The 16,733-nt window shown below is 45.0% G+C and overlaps 2 protein-coding genes across 2 annotated transcripts in view; both read right to left on the bottom strand.

Moving 5' to 3' along the window:
• Window positions 1-1,673: 1,673 nt before the first annotated feature.
• LOC306914207 (uncharacterized protein) lies at window positions 1,674-7,664 on the bottom strand. The gene is made up of 5 exons (XM_079491188.1): window positions 7,631-7,664; window positions 6,959-7,079; window positions 5,575-5,647; window positions 3,242-3,416; window positions 1,674-2,850 (listed from the first exon to the last, which is right to left on the bottom strand). The coding sequence occupies exons 2-5, from the start codon at window positions 7,075-7,077 to the stop codon at window positions 2,759-2,761; spliced, it is 459 nt and encodes a 152-aa protein (XP_079347314.1). The 5' UTR covers window positions 7,078-7,079; window positions 7,631-7,664; the 3' UTR covers window positions 1,674-2,758.
• Window positions 7,665-8,161: 497 nt separating this feature from the next.
• The window catches only part of LOC306914365 (uncharacterized protein), a gene marked incomplete at its 3' end in the record, with an annotated part of 36,317 nt that continues 27,745 nt past the window's right edge, over window positions 8,162-16,733 (bottom strand). Inside the window, exons 4-6 of the mRNA XM_079491360.1 lie at window positions 9,968-10,056; window positions 9,569-9,642; window positions 8,162-8,287 (exon numbers count right to left, since the gene is read on the bottom strand). Coding sequence (XP_079347486.1) covers window positions 8,162-8,287; window positions 9,569-9,642; window positions 9,968-10,056 — 289 coding nt within the window. The remainder of the gene's footprint in view (window positions 8,288-9,568; window positions 9,643-9,967; window positions 10,057-16,733) is intronic.

Raw genomic sequence — 16,733 nt, 5'->3', positions numbered from 1 at the left:
TCTCTAATGCTCTTTTCTCACTGTACACCAAATCCCTTGGCACTATCATCGCTGCTCACAATATATCCTATCACTGCTATGCCGATGACACACAACTGTTTCTATCCTTCCCCCCCTCTGCCACTCAGGTGGAAGAGCGCATCACTGCATGCCTGGCTGACATCTCACAGTGGATGTCCTCCAACCACCTCAAGCTGAACCCAGACAAGACTGAGCTTCTCTTCTTCCCAGCTAAGTCCTGCCCTATGCGGGAGCTAACTATTTCCGTAGACAACGCCCTGGTAACGTCTGTCCCAACAGCCAGGAACCTTGGTGTTGTCCTGGACAGTCAGCTCTCGTTTAAAACTCACATCACAGCTGTCACTCGATCCTGTAGGTTCACACTCTATAACATACGACGAATTAGACCGTTCCTCACCCAGGAATCAGCCCAGCTCCTAATCCAGACAACAGTCTTGTCAAAACTTGACTATTGTAATTCGCTCCTTACTGGCCTACCGGCATGTGCACTTAAGCCTCTCCAACTGATCCAAAACGCCGCAGCTCGTCTGGTCTTCAACCAGCCAATATTCTCACATGTCTCCCCCCTGCTCCGCTCCCTGCACTGGCTCCCAGTCGCTGCCCGCACAGAATACAAAACTCTGATGCTGGCATTCAAAGCAACCAAAGGTATGGCTCCCCCATATCTTGCAAGCATGATTGAACCCTACAAACCCTCCCGCGCACTCAGATCAGCCAACGCAGGAAAGCTGGAAGTACCCTCACTAAAAACACCGGGACAACGCTCCACACGTCATAAACTCTTCTCCCTTCTGGCCCCAAAACTGTGGAATGCACTCCCCGTTGCAATCAGAACTGCAGCATCACTCCCAATCTTCCGCCGTAGTCTGAAGACCCACCTTTTCAGACTCCATCAGCACTTATCCTACCCCCTTAGATAGCACTTTTTAGACTTAGATAGCATTTGAAACAGACTTATAGCATGTCATGTAGACAGCACAATAATTGCATTGTATGTAGTCATAGCACATCATAGTACATATGTATAGCATAGTATAGTATATATGTATATTTAATATGTATAGTGTCATTATATAGATATGTTCTAGTTACATTCTTAGCTTACGCATGTTTCTTGATAAATGCATTTTATATATGTGATGTATTCCCATACTTTTGTTCTTGCCTAATGTAAGTCGCTCTGGATTAAGAGCGTCTGCTAAATGCCTAAATTGTAATTGTAATTGTAATTGTAATACAGAGCAATTTACGATTTAGCGATTTAAGCAAGAACACATGGTAATACATCAAATACATAGAAATAGTCATCAAGGATAAAGAAAAAGGTTGCGAGGTTACGTGCACGCATCCGCCTGGGTGACAGCAGACTGCAGGGTGAGCGCTTAATATTGATGACATCACGTGATGTCACGAGGCATGACCATATATGGGTCGTGACTGACTGACTGACTGACTGAGGGGAAATGCACAATTTCATAGTTAACTGCGACCTGGGTCGTAATATGACATATTTGCCTACCTCTATGTCTGGTGACATCTACATTGTACATGCATTTACATTTTCTTAAATCACTACATCCAATGCCAAGACTTTGGGTGGACCATTCTTTATATGGATGCTATCAGGAATAGGGTTGAGTTTTCAAAGCAGAAGGCGATGTCTGTTATGATCTCTGCATGCAAAAGGGTTATGGCACAGCCCCCAGACCATAACAAAAGGGAAATATCGAGGGATAAAATGCAAAAAAGTTTATTAAAACAAGAAAATTACTCGTGACTGCAAGGTGCAACAAGCTCTTAATTGTAGCGTTGCCCATGTTCTTTTGTTGGTTCACTCACTGTGTTTTGTTATGGCTTTCCTGTAGCTCCAGTTAGCTCATAACATTGCGGCATTAGCTGCTGTTGCCACGTTGTGGCGTTCAGAGGTTTTTAGTCCGTTCAGCCAATCATGACTTATAGGTCGTGTTTAGAGTCGTCGATCTTTACGGTCGTCAGTATGGTGTGTGCAAATGTATTGTAAGCCAGGCTGCTTTGCACCTGGCAAAGAATAGAAGAATGAAGAATTGAATTGAGGAAGTGTGGGTCTTTTTTGCGAATGAAGTGAGCACTAACTATATAAGCTGGCCAAAACTGTCTGTCTGTGTGTCTGTGTCTGTGTGTCACGCTGTAACACCACCCGCCCGCCACCAGAGGGCAACTGAAATTGGAACGATACAGAGGTCTGTCTGTGTGTGTGTGTGTGTGTATATAACATAGGCCTATATGTTTTACCCGGCATATACTGTCTGTAATTAGATCAGGGGCTCAATTGATCAATTTAAGTACAACGGGAAAAAAATCTAATAGGGATGTTCCCGAAGTACAAATTCATCCTAGGCCACGCCCTTCAACTTCTTGGTGATGTTCGAGTACTTCAGATGAGAAGTGTTAGTTTTGTACAATCTCATATTCTGTTTGTTTTCATGTGAACTATTTGGATGTTTGTGGGTCTTTTAATCTCACCTGCACAAATACGTAACTAGCGTCTTTGTGTTTTGTCACACACACACACACACACACACACACACACACACACACACACACACACACACACACACACACACACACACACACACACACACACACACACACACACACACACACACACACACACACACACACACACACACACACACACACACACACACACACACACACACACACACACACACACACACGTTATGTCTCAGGTGAAAAGTTAGACATCGTAGTCCGGGAGGGCTGAGTAAGTGATCCCGCCCACAGTCGGCGGGCTGGAGTGGAGGGGGAGGAGCCAACAGAACACTGAACCTGAGCGACAGAGAGAGAGACAGACAGACAGACACGGTAAAAAGCTTAGCCTTTTTCATCAGAAAAATGCACAACCGCTATAGTTCATAGAACTAATCAATTTAAGGTAAAAATTATTGATAATCAACAATTTAATGAAATAATCAATTAATAATCAATCCCTAAATAATCAATCCCTATTTTTGGCATAAACAAATTGTCTATTTTAGCACTACACCATTGTGCGAGGAAATGTAAAATAACAAGTATTTCATCGATTCCATTATATGCATTTTTCTTTTACGTTTTGGATTATTTGATTAATTAAAGAGCTAATGAATAGAATTATCATCAAGAAAATAATCTACGCACGCACGCACACGCACACGCACACGCACACACACACACACACCTCGTCCGAACACCTCTCTCAGCAGGGCGATCTTGGGCTTGCGTTTGTGCAGGGGGACGTGGTGGGGGGGCTGCGGGGAGGAAGAGGAGGGTGGAGAGGAAGATCCTCGGTCCTTCATCATCAACCGGTGCTTCATCTGCTCAATGGGAGTCTCATCTGTTATTATAGACACCAGCTAGAGAGAGAGAGAGAGAGAGAGAGAGAGAGAGAGGGAGAGAGAGAACCAATAACCAATTATAGTCAGTGTGTTGGATTACTTATTAGGGCTGTGCTATTGTAGCCTGGCTAATAAGCCAGACTCAAATCACACTGTCGTGTGGTATTTGAGTCTGGAGATGCTGTGTATGGATCTTGTTTCCCGGGGGGCGGGTTCAAACATTTTCTCTTTGACGCAATTGGTCAGAGCTACTGTCAGTCAAAGGTCTCCAGCATTGAACGTCAGTGTACCAAAGCCTGCCCATATTGCATACCGTGTCCCGATTGGCCACACCAGTTCTCTGGTGTAGGAAATGGGCGTACAATTGAGCCTCTCCAGACCGTAATCCGCCGGCAGGCAATTTTTTTTTTGCCAACGGCTGATTCGGTCTGGCTTATTAGCCAGGCTAGTGCTATTGACCAAAGATATATCAAAATGTTTAGAACCAATGCATTATAACGTTAATTTAACCAGTAAAAACATTGAGATGCATGTCTTTTTTTTTCTTTTTTTTTTACAATAATGAACCCAAGAGGCTGTTATGTCACACGATACAAAAAATATATACAAACATGGATGGACGGGACAATACAAAGCAGTCACTCGACTGACAGACAATTTGAGTCTGGACCAGAGGTCATTCTATGGCCCAGGAGCCTTACAATGGGCAGGCTTAGTTTTACTGAGGTTAGGTTTAAGCTTAGGTATACTGTAGTTTTACTGCGCTTAGGGTTAAGCTTAGGTATACTGTAGTTTTACTGAGGTTAGGGTTAAGGTTAAGTATAGTTATAGGTTCAAATTATTTCTAACTAAAACCTTTTTGTTCTGTTTACAACTGTAAGCCGGGAGATGACAAAGTAGAGCTTTGCTGAAAGTAGCAGATCGACAAGCTCACAACGCGGTGTGAGCTTGTCGTCTGTCTTGTCGTCTGGTTTCCAGGCTAATCCATTTTCAGCTAAATCTATCTTTCACAACAATGAAAGAAAACGGAAAGAGCCCTGAGGGATTCGGGTCACCCATATTGGCTCAAAGATCACCCCCGTGTGAAGTGAGGGACGCTCTTGTCATCATACATCATCACATTCCGGCCAATCACAATTGGCGTACTCACTTGTCTGTCCTCACTTTTTATCCTCAATACGTACATTGCTCAGCCAATCAAATCATAGCTATAGGGTGCTCAGAAAAAAATGAAATAATAGCTATGGGGTACACACGCACACACAAAGCGCCCCTCAAAAACAGATTGGATGAGGTACTGGAGCTGAACAAAGCCAGAACAAAAATCAAACAGCAAACAGTCCTAAATGCAAACAGTCCTAATGCAAACAGTCCTAAATGCAAACAGTCCTAATGCAAACAGTCCTAATGCAAACAGCCCTAATCAAACAGTCCTAAATGCAAACAGTCCTAATGCAAACAGTCCTAAATGCAAACAGTCCTAAATGCAAACAGTCCTAATGCAAACAGTCCTAAATGCAAACAGTCCTAATGCAAACAGTCCTAAATGCAAACAGTCCTAAATGCAAACAGTCCTACTGCAAACAGTCCTAAATGCACAAACAGTCCTACATGCAAACAGTCCTAAATGCACAAACAGTCCTAAATGCAAACAGTCCTAAATGCAAACAGTCCTAATGCAAACAGTCCTAAAGCAAACAGTCCTAAATGCAAACAGTCCTGATGCAAACAGTCCTAATGCAAACAGTCCTAATGCAAACAGTCCTAAATGCAAACAGTCCTAATGCAAACAGTCCTAAATGCAAACAGTCCTAATGCAAACAGTCCTAATGCAAACAGTCCTAATGCAAACAGTCCTAAATGCACAAACAGTCCTAAAAGCCATACTCAACATCAAGGGAATTGTAGTTTTAGACCTAGTAACGGTGAGACAGGTCCAATTGCTTGACAATCACGCAAAGCATAGCACGCATGGTCAACAGAATAAATAATAAAGTGAGTCTTTGTCAATGGATAAGGCATGCCAGAATTCTGCCGTGTAATTCCCTTGTGACACCTAGTGGTTACTGTGAGGTACTAACTGTCACCAGTGGTTAACATGGTTACTAGCCTATTCATCTGCATGTGCGTGCGTGCGTGCGTGCGTGCGTGTGTGTGTGTGCGTGTGTGTGTGTACCTGGTCGTAGAAAATGACCATGACAAACACTCCAAACAGAACGGACTCCACCAGCAGTATGATGTAGTGAGCACTGAGAGAGGAGAGAGTGAGGTAAATCACTTCTGCGCTGTTTATGCAACAAATACAATTCAACTTTTTTAAATCAAACAACATATCCTAAACACAGATTTCAGCTCATCACTCAGTGTTGATTTCGTCGCCTAAAACTATGACAAAAGATTTTCGTTTTTCCACTGAGAAAAAGTAAAGAAAAATTTAATAAAAACTAAGCTATGATGACAATTTCATCAAATAAAAATTAGACTAAAATGTTAAAGAGCGACTAGTGGAGAAGAGATTAAAAGAGACTAAAACTAGACAGATGACTGAAATATGACAAACTAAAATCAATTTGACTCAAAATACTACAACTAAAACTAAATCAAAATGTGCTGTGAAAATCAACACTGCATTGACTGCAGCACTTCTTAACCACTTAAACTATACTTTGTTGATTAGGCAATGGGGACCCCCAGGGCTCTATACTTGGCCTGCTCTTTTCCCCCTGTTCTCCTCTACGTCATATTCCTTTTCCGGAAATATCCGATCTACACGCTCACAACGCATCTCATTGTGAGTGACTTGTTGTGAGTGTTCAGATCTGCTATTTTCATCCAAGAATATAGGGTCACTCGGGTTCATAATGGCTAAACTCTTTGTAGGATTCAATGTCTCAGTGATTCAACACTTCACTGTTTCAGTGTAACGGTGGTTTAGTGCAGGGGTTCTCAACCCGTGGGTCGCGACCCCTCGGGGGGTCGCCAAATTATTTTAGGGGGTCCCCAAATTATTTTCAAAAAAAAAAAAAGTTTTTTTTTAAATTTTATTTTCATGATTTTTCAAAAATAGCAGACCTACAAGCTCGTAGCGCGCCACTCGGTGGCGTGCTATGAGCTTGTAGATCTGCTATTTTTCAATAGCTAAATTATAACAATGCTTAAAACACCAAAAGGGGTTCCCGCCCAAAATGGGTTAAGGTTATTGTAGCAGTCAATTTATATTGGGGGTCGGGAGGGGGCGGGGCGGGGGTCCCGAGACATTGCCAAAGCATTTCCGGGGGTCCCCGGCCAAAAACGTTGAGAACCCCTGGTTTAGTGTATCAGTATCAGTGGATCCGTTTTCCACGTCAGATGTTTCAGCATTACAGGCCACCTTTACACGGCAACGGTCTGTAGAAAAAAAGTCCCATTGTGTTCTCACTTTTCATTCTGCCTTTACACGGAGACGCAACATAATACTGTTGCTGTCTAAATGGAAGGCACATCTGATATTTTATTTCGCCGTTTTCTCTAGAGGCCGCTGCCGTGTAAAGGTGGCCTCAGTCTGTCTTCGTCCTACTCACACTATCAGGTGCTTGCTGGGCGTCTCTTCTCCTTCTTTCTCTGCGTCTCCCTCTCTCTCGTTTCGTATCCTCCACACCCACGCAGACACCACCAGTATCATGGAGTACAGGCTGGCCATGCCTAGAGAGAGACAGAGGGGCAGAGAGACAGACAGTCAGAGAGAGAGAGAGCGATACAGGAGCTATCAGTTGAGACGTCTTTAGCCCAGTCTACACCAATGAATTGCGATGCAAAGAAACCATTGCAATATGTTGCGGAGAGAAATTGCAGCGCTCTGAATTGCCTCGTTGTAGTTTTGCACCGATTTGAGAGTTGAAACTCCTTGCACTGCGAATCATTGGTGTGGACTGGGCTATAGGGCTTTGCTCGGACTGCACGCTATTTGCAAGTGATCGGAATGGATTTGAGCATTTGGACATTGTCGACCTATTGGTTACTGAGGTAATGACATATGCATACGAATCCCTGATGAAGACCTGAGAGGTCAACATACGTCGGTCATGCTGGTTGCCTTGTTCAATGAAAAAAAAATGAACACAGGTTTGTGTTCACTTAAGACAGAGTTCCTCTTTGTGTTTATGTCTTTAACTGTCTGCACTACTAGGAGGATTCATAATCAAACATGACTTCTTGAAGTAGTAGTAATCAGCAGGCTATGAATGTGAACTCACCCGTATAGAAGAGAAACTGGATGAAATACTTCTGGTTCTACTCTCCTACACAGTTGTTGATCCTGGAAGCGACACACACACACACACACACACACACACACACACATCATGCTCTTGCACATACAAATAACCCCCCACACACACATATACACAGGTGCGCATGCATACGTACGTACTGTATGTGCACACATATGCAACTACAACTATTTTTGAGTGGTGCAACCACTCCTATAGACAGCTATGTGTGTGGCTGTGTCCCTGGGTCCCTGTGTCCGAGCACGGAAATAGCGTTTGTTCACCACCAAGTGTCACTGTTGCACAGCCTAACACACAGGCACAGACACACACAGGCCAGGGAGGTGGGCTTGTACAGTACAGTACAGTACAGTACAGTACAGTACAGTACAGTACAGTACAGTACAGTAACAGTATTGCCTATTATGACAGGCCCGGGATAGGGATGTGGAGGAGTCCATGTGGAGGAGAACAACAGAGTTGGAGAAATAAATGTAATGGGCAACAGGGTGATGATCAGTGGTCGTACCAGGGACAGTGGTGGTCCATGCGTCGTATGCATCTCTGACACACCCTGCAGTGGTGGGCTCTGGGTGGTCTGTAGGTCTCACAGCGACTGCACACCGTCCAGCCTTCACAGCCCTAAAAGGGAAGAACTAGGGCTGTCACCATTACAGCATTTAAGTTGAAGATTGTCATACAAAATAAATAATTGCGATTGATGATTTCATTGTGTTTTTGCCATTGGAACATAATGAATGTTGAATGAATGATCTACAAGCTTACAATGTGTCACATAGTGAAGCCTTGTAGATCAGCCATTTCTGCCGTTTTTAGTTTTTTTAAATGTATGACCAATATTTACGATTATGGTGATTATGCAAAATAATTGATTAAACGATTATACAATAATTGTTACAGGCCTAGGAAGAACACCACTGATGTCTAACTAGTCAATTTAAAAGTGGTTTACAAAAACAAAAAGTAGCCTATAAGAAAAAGGGAATACTGTCGGATGAGTATAGTTGTCCAGAACAGAAACAGCGACATTGGGGAGCTTATAAATTGCTTTAAGTGATTAATCAAACTAATTTATTTAGTCAATTATAAAACAAAAACAATGTTGATTTGTTGATTTTACATTTAAAAGCATGCTTCAAGAATAAGATTATTCCATTTTTATCCCACGATTTTGTAGCCCATTTTTCACCCAGTGCCGATTGCCTAAGCTGTAATCCTGGGCGCTACTCTCCCTCTGCCAAACTGGGGAGAGCCCCGAACTGAGCTCATGTTTCCTTCAATGCATGTCAATGCAATGTCAACCTGTCATATTGGCCTGCTGGAAAGATGTGCTGGCGGGTAAAACAGTGGCAGCGGAAATGGCTGTTTTAGAAAATGAGTTCTGTTTCCTTCCCCTGGAAACTGTGGAAGAAATTTGGTTTCCTTCCTCTTGAAATTGTATTTCACAAGAGCTTCATCACTGACACTCTCCCTCAGCCTATATGCACAGCAGCACCACAAATAATAACATCACTTTAAAACCCCAACAGCTCAACCTGGGCTTGGGTCATAAATAGCGATTATTTCATAAATACAGTCATTAGGCCTGGGCCATGGCTCAGTGGTCCAGGCACCTTGGCTGGTAATCCAGTCTGGCAGTGTGCGGCCTTTACTGCATGTCTTCCCCCCATCTCTCTCCCCATTTCCTGTCAGCATACTGTCTGTCCCTCCATAAAATATATAAAATAAAGGCGAAAGCCACAAAAAAACATAAATCATTATTCCATGGATACATACAGTCATGCACACAGCCATAAATACAGACAAGAATATCTAACTAGTCACACCAGCCATTCGGTCGTATAAATACATGATTTGCAGCTCATGGCGGCTGACTGAGTGTCTGTCGAAGCACAGACTCACCCGTTCGTTCATCCTGGAAGACTGCGACCGCAGGTCTGAGAAGTCCATGGCCGTCTCTGGAAGAGGCACCATACCTGTGTGTGTACACACACACACACACACACACACACACACACACACACACACACACACACACACACACACACACACACACACACACACACACACACACACACACACACACACACACACACACACACACACACACACACACACACACACACACACACACACACACACACACACACACACACACACACACACACACACACATTTACAAAAATTGTGGAAATAGCTAATCTACAGTACAAGCTTGTAGATCGGCAATTTCCAACGATATGCACAAGCAATTGCATATACCTGTAGCACGCACGCACGCACACACACACACACACTAACCTGGGTCAGTGAAGACAGCTTTGGAGTGGCAGGCTAGCAGCAGCAGTAGTATCCCATTAAATACTGACGCATGGAGAGTACACCACACACTGACACACACACACACACACACACACACACACGTCAAATTTGACCTAAACACTTTTTTAGGCTTAATACTGAATCAAATAATTTTGAGAAGAGCATGAGAGCTGAGAGATGGATAGATACAGACAGACAGACAGACCGACAGACCGACAGACCGACAGACAGACAGATACAGAGTGTGTCTAGAGAGAGATGGGGTGAGAAGTGAGAGATTGAGTTATTGAGAAAAGGACAAAAAGGCAGTAAGAATTCATAAACAAATGAGCAAACAAATAGACATGCATTCAATTGATCAATGGCACAATGGAGGAAGAAGAGAGCGAGAGCGAGAGAGAGAGAGAGAGAGAGAGAGAGAGAGAGAGATGACCCAAGGGCCAGTGAAAGGAAAATGAAGGGATTCCATGATACAAATTGGAAAATTATGAAAGCGTCATAAAACTGAATTTAAAAAAAGCTGGACGGGAATAAAGGAGGAAACATTAAACGATTAATAAATTACCTATAATACATCATTATTATTAGGTAGGCTAATGAATCGAATGAAGTATAGTGAAAGGTGGAGGAGGGACATTTAAATACAGGAGGAGACATACAGAGAGATGATAAAAAAGGACTATCACAGATTTGCATATACTAGCCCTGAAACATGACTGTCTCATGACAGACGAGCGTCATGTGAATCATGGCTACATATAGCCTAACGGCCGGGCTCCACCGGGCGCGTCAGCGTCGCGTCAGTGTCGCGTCTCCGTCACCGTCAGGGAATGTTCCCTTTTTAATCAATGAAGGGTGGCTCCACTGCCCGCGTTGCGTTGCGTTGACGGAGACGCGACGCGTGCATTACAATTGAACCGGTGCGTTTTTTGACGCACGCGACGGAGACGCAACGCGTCCGGTGGAGCCCTGGCGTAAGGTTGATATCCACAAAGCTAGAAGCCAGAAGTGTTGCCAGTATAACTCTATGGCAGAAACAAGCAACCAGGTCTATACAAAATAAGCCAAAAAGAAGCAACACTGAACACTGGTCCTTTCTGGCCAGTGTTGCCAAATCTGTTTATAAGTGATTTTGGGATTATTTTTTGTAGATTGAAAAAAATATTGGGGGTCCTTTGCTCTTGGCATGAACATGTTTGAGAACCACGTACTGCTCTAAAACAATATTAGACAAAGTTTGAGCCACAAACACATGTCCTCGCTCTCTCTCTTCTCCTCCTTTTGCATACATTAAATAGGCCTATTCATGATTCTACTTATACAGAAGTAGCCTATGTTAGTTTGTTTTATGGAAACAGTTGTTTGTGTTGAATGTACTAATTGCACATAATTATTCAAACGAGATAAAATGGGCAAGCCATAAAATAATGCACATTGCACTTGTCTTTTCATACGTCATGTGGAAATAAGGCAAATAAAAAGTAACATTAATGTTGTCATTTTATCAACTGGCCCCTGGCCCCTTGCCATTTTCATAATGTGGCCCACATGTTCAGCTATTTGAGTATCCCATACCACATGGGAGACACAGCAACTATAGTGAACCAATCAATGGCATGGCTTTTTATACATTTGCCTACTTTACATTCTGAATACATATTGTCGCTTTCAAATGGAAACCTCATAAGTCATTATTATTAAATAGAGCGGTGCCCGTTGGGCACTCGCCTACTTGGAACGATGCAAGTTGGAAATGCATGCACCACCCGGATATTATGTCTGTGTCCCTTTTATGCCAGCTCAGTGGCCTTGTGGTTAGAGTGTCCGCCCTGAGACTGGGAGGTCGGGGTTCGATCCCCGGCCAGGTCATACCAAAGACTCTAAAAATGGGACCCAGTGCCTCCCTGCTTGACACTCAGCATCAAGGGTTGGATTGGGGGTAAGTCCCTGCGACATACTAGCGTCATGTCCAGGGGGTGTACTTGTACATCAAGCTGCCTCACGCTACAGAAACAGGAGATAGGCTCCTGACCTATGGGCCTCATGGCTCGACAAGGCTACTTACTTACTTATACAGTATGGAGTTCTTTGTCAGGCATGCCCAAATATGGAGTATATGCAGACGTCAGAATGATGTCAGAACAGGCCAGCTCCATACGTATATAGACCCTGGGCAGAGCCCGGGCAGAGGCCTTTTTGGGGCGGTTTTCGACAACCGTTGGTCCGACCGACTCGACACCGGCCACTGCACCCCCTGCGGTGGTGTGTCGAATTTGAAGTCGGTGGGGCGAACGGTTCTCGAGTTATGTGGATGACACACAGACAGACAGACGTACAGAGACTTGGTGCATTTAGATCATCATCATCATCATCGAGATCATGGATTCCACAATGCTACGCCAGACTTCCCGGTCCTTCATTGCCACCCCCAGTTCCTGCCTACTAGATAGATGGAATGGCATTGCAGGCATTGGGTGCAACACTCCTGTCCTGTATGATGAAGTAGTGCATTAATTCACTAAATAAAAATATGGAGATGTTGAGGGTTCTGCCTGACAGCAACAATAGGCTATGCATGTTTAAAGGACCACTTGACCACTTTTCAACCTATCTTCATACAATTGGTCCTCACTAATGATCATGATAAAATAGCACCATTTCTTTCTACTCAGCCTGTGTGGTTGGAGACACTCCGCTGCGCGTCGTGTCTCACCACGCCTCTCAGCCAACATAAAATACAAGGTAACTGTGATATACTGTGTATGGTCTGAAAGTGCAATGCCCTAAGGTAGACTAGGGGGCCCTAATGCAAAAAGGTGAATGGTATTGTATTGATGATGTCATGAGGTCAAATGATAAGAAAGAGAAAGTAAAGAAGTGAACACATGGTATGAAGCTGCCTTGTCTGTGTGTACTTTATTTCATACGAGAATACAACATATTTGGCGACGAGGATGGCCGTATCTTCTACTATCCAACTGCCTGCACTATTCCTGCCCTGCCCGGGTCAACCTTCCTTTCCATTTGAAATGTGGATGAAGATTTTCGACAATTACATGCTTGTCATTCATGCGGAAGGGGACGCCTGGCCGGACAAACGAAAGCGTGCTACTCTACTTCTTTGCCTGGGCGCAGAAGGCCAGAGGATTTTCTACGGTATTCCTGAAACAGGTGATACTTATGCTGCGGCTGTAGATGCACTAAAGAAGCATTTTACGCCGACAGTAAACGTGGTAGTTGAACGTCACAAGTTCCGACAGAGCTGCCACACGAGTCCATTTCAGATTATGTATCTGCACTACGGGAATTACTTGCAACATGTGATTTTGGTGACAGAGCCAACGAAATGCTGAGAGATCAACTGATTGAGAAAGCATCGTGCCCAAGAGTTAGGGAAAGACTGTTAATGCGAACTGATCTTACACTGGAAAAGGCGATTACACTTTCATGCCAAGTTGAATCTGCCATGGCGCATGCTCAGTCTCTCCATGCCAGCTCACCACTGCAAGTACAGGCGGTGAAATCAAAACCGTTCCGTGCACAGAAAGGACGTGAGGGGAAATCAGAATATAAGGGACACAAGCCAAGTCGCTCCGGTTCCTCCTGCTACCGGTGTGGATCCGGTGATCACCTCGCCAACTCCCCAGGATGCCCTGCGGCGAAGGTGACATGCAAACAGTGCAACAAAAAAGGGCATTACGCACAAGTTTGCCGCTCCTCCAGAAAGGAGACCGTTCAGGAGGTTGAGAGTGAGCTCCCAGAGCTTACAGTCCTTTATCTACAGGATGAGTCAGCGAGAAAGAACAGAATCATATGCCGAGTCACAATAAGCACAAAAGAGTCTGTTCCGTACAACGTCGACCTAGTGGTGGACACTGGCTCATCTGCCTCCATAATACCACGTCAACTGTACACTGACCACTTTTACTGTACCCCTCTCGGTGCACCGCCAGCTCAGCTGTTAAACTACTCCAAATCCAAAATACCGTCACTTGGATGTCTGCCAGCTACTGTGCACCATGATGGCACTACTGTGCCTGCCAGAATCTACGTTGTCAAAGCAGGGACGCCTTTACTGGGCATGGACTTGTTTCTGGCACTCAATCTACGTCTCGTCGGGAACAAGGTGATAACTAAAAACATGACTGATGCTCCTGTCTGTCAGGTAGAAACCGCACCTCCTACACTGGGCCACGCAAAGGCTTTTGTGCACCGCGTAAAAGTGAAAGATGAAGTGACTCCCGTACAACAGAAATTGCGCAGACTTCCCTACTCCGTCAAAGAAGACTTGGAACGCTTGCAGACACTCGGTGTCATTGAAAAGATTGACGCATCTCCGTGGGTTTCACCCATTGTGGCGACACAGAAGAAAACAGGCAGCATACGAATGTGCGTTGATCTACGTGAGCCTAACAAGGCCATTGTCATAGATTGTTATCCGCTTCCGCACATGGAGGATTTGTTTTCTGAACTTCGGGGGTCTACAGTATTCTCCACAATAGACCTCACCAATGCGTACTACCAAGTTCCTCTCCATGAAGATAGCCGCGACTTGACAGCGCTCATTACGCACGAGGGCTTATTCAGATTCCGCCGGGTCCCATACGGACTCGCATCGGCTCCTTCTGCTTTTCAAAAAATGATGGCAACAATTCTGAAAGGCATGCCTGGCGTACAGGCCTACTTGGATGACTTGATTATCTACGGAAAAGATGTTGAGTCCCACAACCGCCATCTGAGAGCCGTTCTTGTGCTACTACAACAAGAAGTGCCACTACAACAAGAAAAGTCATCGTTTCCTTGGGCACGTCAATACTGCCGAGGGGCTGCTGCCCGATGACGGCCATGTGTTCTCAAAGCACCTGCTCCAAAAGATGCTACTACACTACGTCCATTCCTCGGACTGACGTCATGGTACGCAAAGTTTGTTCCACACTACTCCCTTGTGGAGGGAATGCGCGCGTGCCTGAGGAGTGAAAATGACTTTGAATGGACTGATGCTGCTCAACAAGCGTTTGAGCAGGTCAAGAGACTCATTGTTAACAGTTCTGCTTTATGTATGTTTGACCCAGCTCTCCCTACCATAGTCTCCACGGATGCCTCCGACTACGGGCTGGGTGCTGTTCTTGCCCAAATCCACCCTGATCAAACAGAGCGCACAGTTGCTTTTGCCTCGCTCACACTCAGTCCTGCAGAGCGAAAATACTCCATAGTGGAAAAAGAGGCTCTGGCGTGCGTGTGGGCTGCAGAGAGATGGAGAACGTTCCTCTGGGGCACTCGTTTCATTTTACGCACAGATCACCAGGCCCTTACTACTCTCCTCGCTACAAAGGGGCTAGGAGGCGCTGGCATGCGCATAGCGAGATGGTCGGCTCGTTTGCTGTGTTTCAACTATGACATTGCTTACCGTCCAGGAGCACAGAATGTGACAGCCGATTGCTTGTCTCGTCTCCCGTTGCCCTGCTGTGAGGATGCAGAGTCTGAATCGGATCTAGTCGCCTATATAACCACTGATCTACATGCGATTTCAGCACCTGACTTTACCACTGCATGTGTTGCGTGCCCAGAGCTGTGTGCGCTCAAAACACAATTACAAAATGGATGGCCCAGCGCCAAGAACGCTCTACCTTCCCAGCTGGCTCCATACTACTCCGTCAGAGATGAACTGTCAGTACATGACGAGCTTGTTTACCGAGGCCCGTATCGCCTCGTTGTACCTGTCGCACTCCGACAGTCCATCGTTGCACTGGCCCATGAAAGTCACCAGGGAATAGTATGCACTAAACAGCGCCTACGTGATCTCTACTGGTGGCCAGGCATGGATGCCTGTGTTCAAGCTGCCATCTCTTCCTGCCTCACATGCCAGCTGACTGACAAAACTACAAAGACGCACGTCGCCCCACTGCAGCCGGTTCCGTATCCAGACATGCCGTGGCAGAAACTGGGAATTGATATCTGTGGACCGTTCGAAACAGCGCCACTGGAATGCCGTTACGCACTGACCTTGGTTGACTATTACAGTAAGTTGCCTGAAGTCGCTTTTACACCAACCATTACTACCAATGCTGTTATTCATTTCCTGGCTACTGTGTTCGGCAAACATGGCAATTGCCTGGATTTAGTTAGTGATAACGGGGCTCAATGCACTGCTGCTGCTTTCGCCACGTTCCTTAAAGAGAGGGACATTACGCACAGCAGATCTTCTGTTTATTATCCGCGAGCAAACGGGGCCGTGGAGCGCTTTAACCGTGTGCTTAAGGACTGTATTCAGAGCGCCAATCAGGAACGGAAACGCTACGTGTTGGATTTTCTACAGAACTACAGAGCAACGCCACATGCGACAACTGGTGTTTCACCGTTCGAGCTCCTGCATGGACGCAAAATGCGCACAAAGCTAAACAGTGTGTTGGTGGAACCGACGCCGCCTCCCGCAGACGCCGTGTTGCGCACACGCGTTCTCGCCAATCAACAAAAGTCCAAGACCTACACTGATGAGAGATGTCGGGCCAAGGAGTTGTCCTTCAAAAAGGGGGACATGGTCCGTGTCAGGAATCCACTACATGTGAAGAAAGGAGAACTGAAATTCGGAAAGCCTACAAAGATAATGAAAAAGACTGGACAGAGCACACATGTGACCGGGTCTGGCAAATAGGTCGAGAGTAATTTTTCAGTTTTTTACTTTCATATGATGTATCATTCAATGAAATTGGAATATATTTGAAGGAGATATGACCATTTTTAAATG

The sequence above is a fragment of the Electrona antarctica genome, assembly GCF_951216825.1.
Source record: "Electrona antarctica genome assembly, chromosome: 21".
Classification (NCBI taxonomy): domain Eukaryota; kingdom Metazoa; phylum Chordata; class Actinopteri; order Myctophiformes; family Myctophidae; genus Electrona; species Electrona antarctica.
This window is presented reverse-complemented; position numbering and strand designations above follow the sequence as displayed.

Excerpts from the sequence above, each read along its gene's own strand:
- LOC306914207 (XM_079491188.1), bottom strand. The coding sequence starts at position 7,077 with ATGGCCAGCCTGTACTCCATGATACTGGTGGTGTCTGCGTGGGTGTGG. Across the intron at positions 5,648-6,958 it reads CCCAGCAAGCACCTGATAGT|TGCTCACTACATCATACTGC; the intron begins GTGAGTAGGACG and ends CTCCTCTCTCAG. Across the intron at positions 2,851-3,241 it reads GAGAGAGGTGTTCGGACGAG|GTTCAGTGTTCTGTTGGCTC; the intron begins GTGTGTGTGTGT and ends TCTGTCGCTCAG.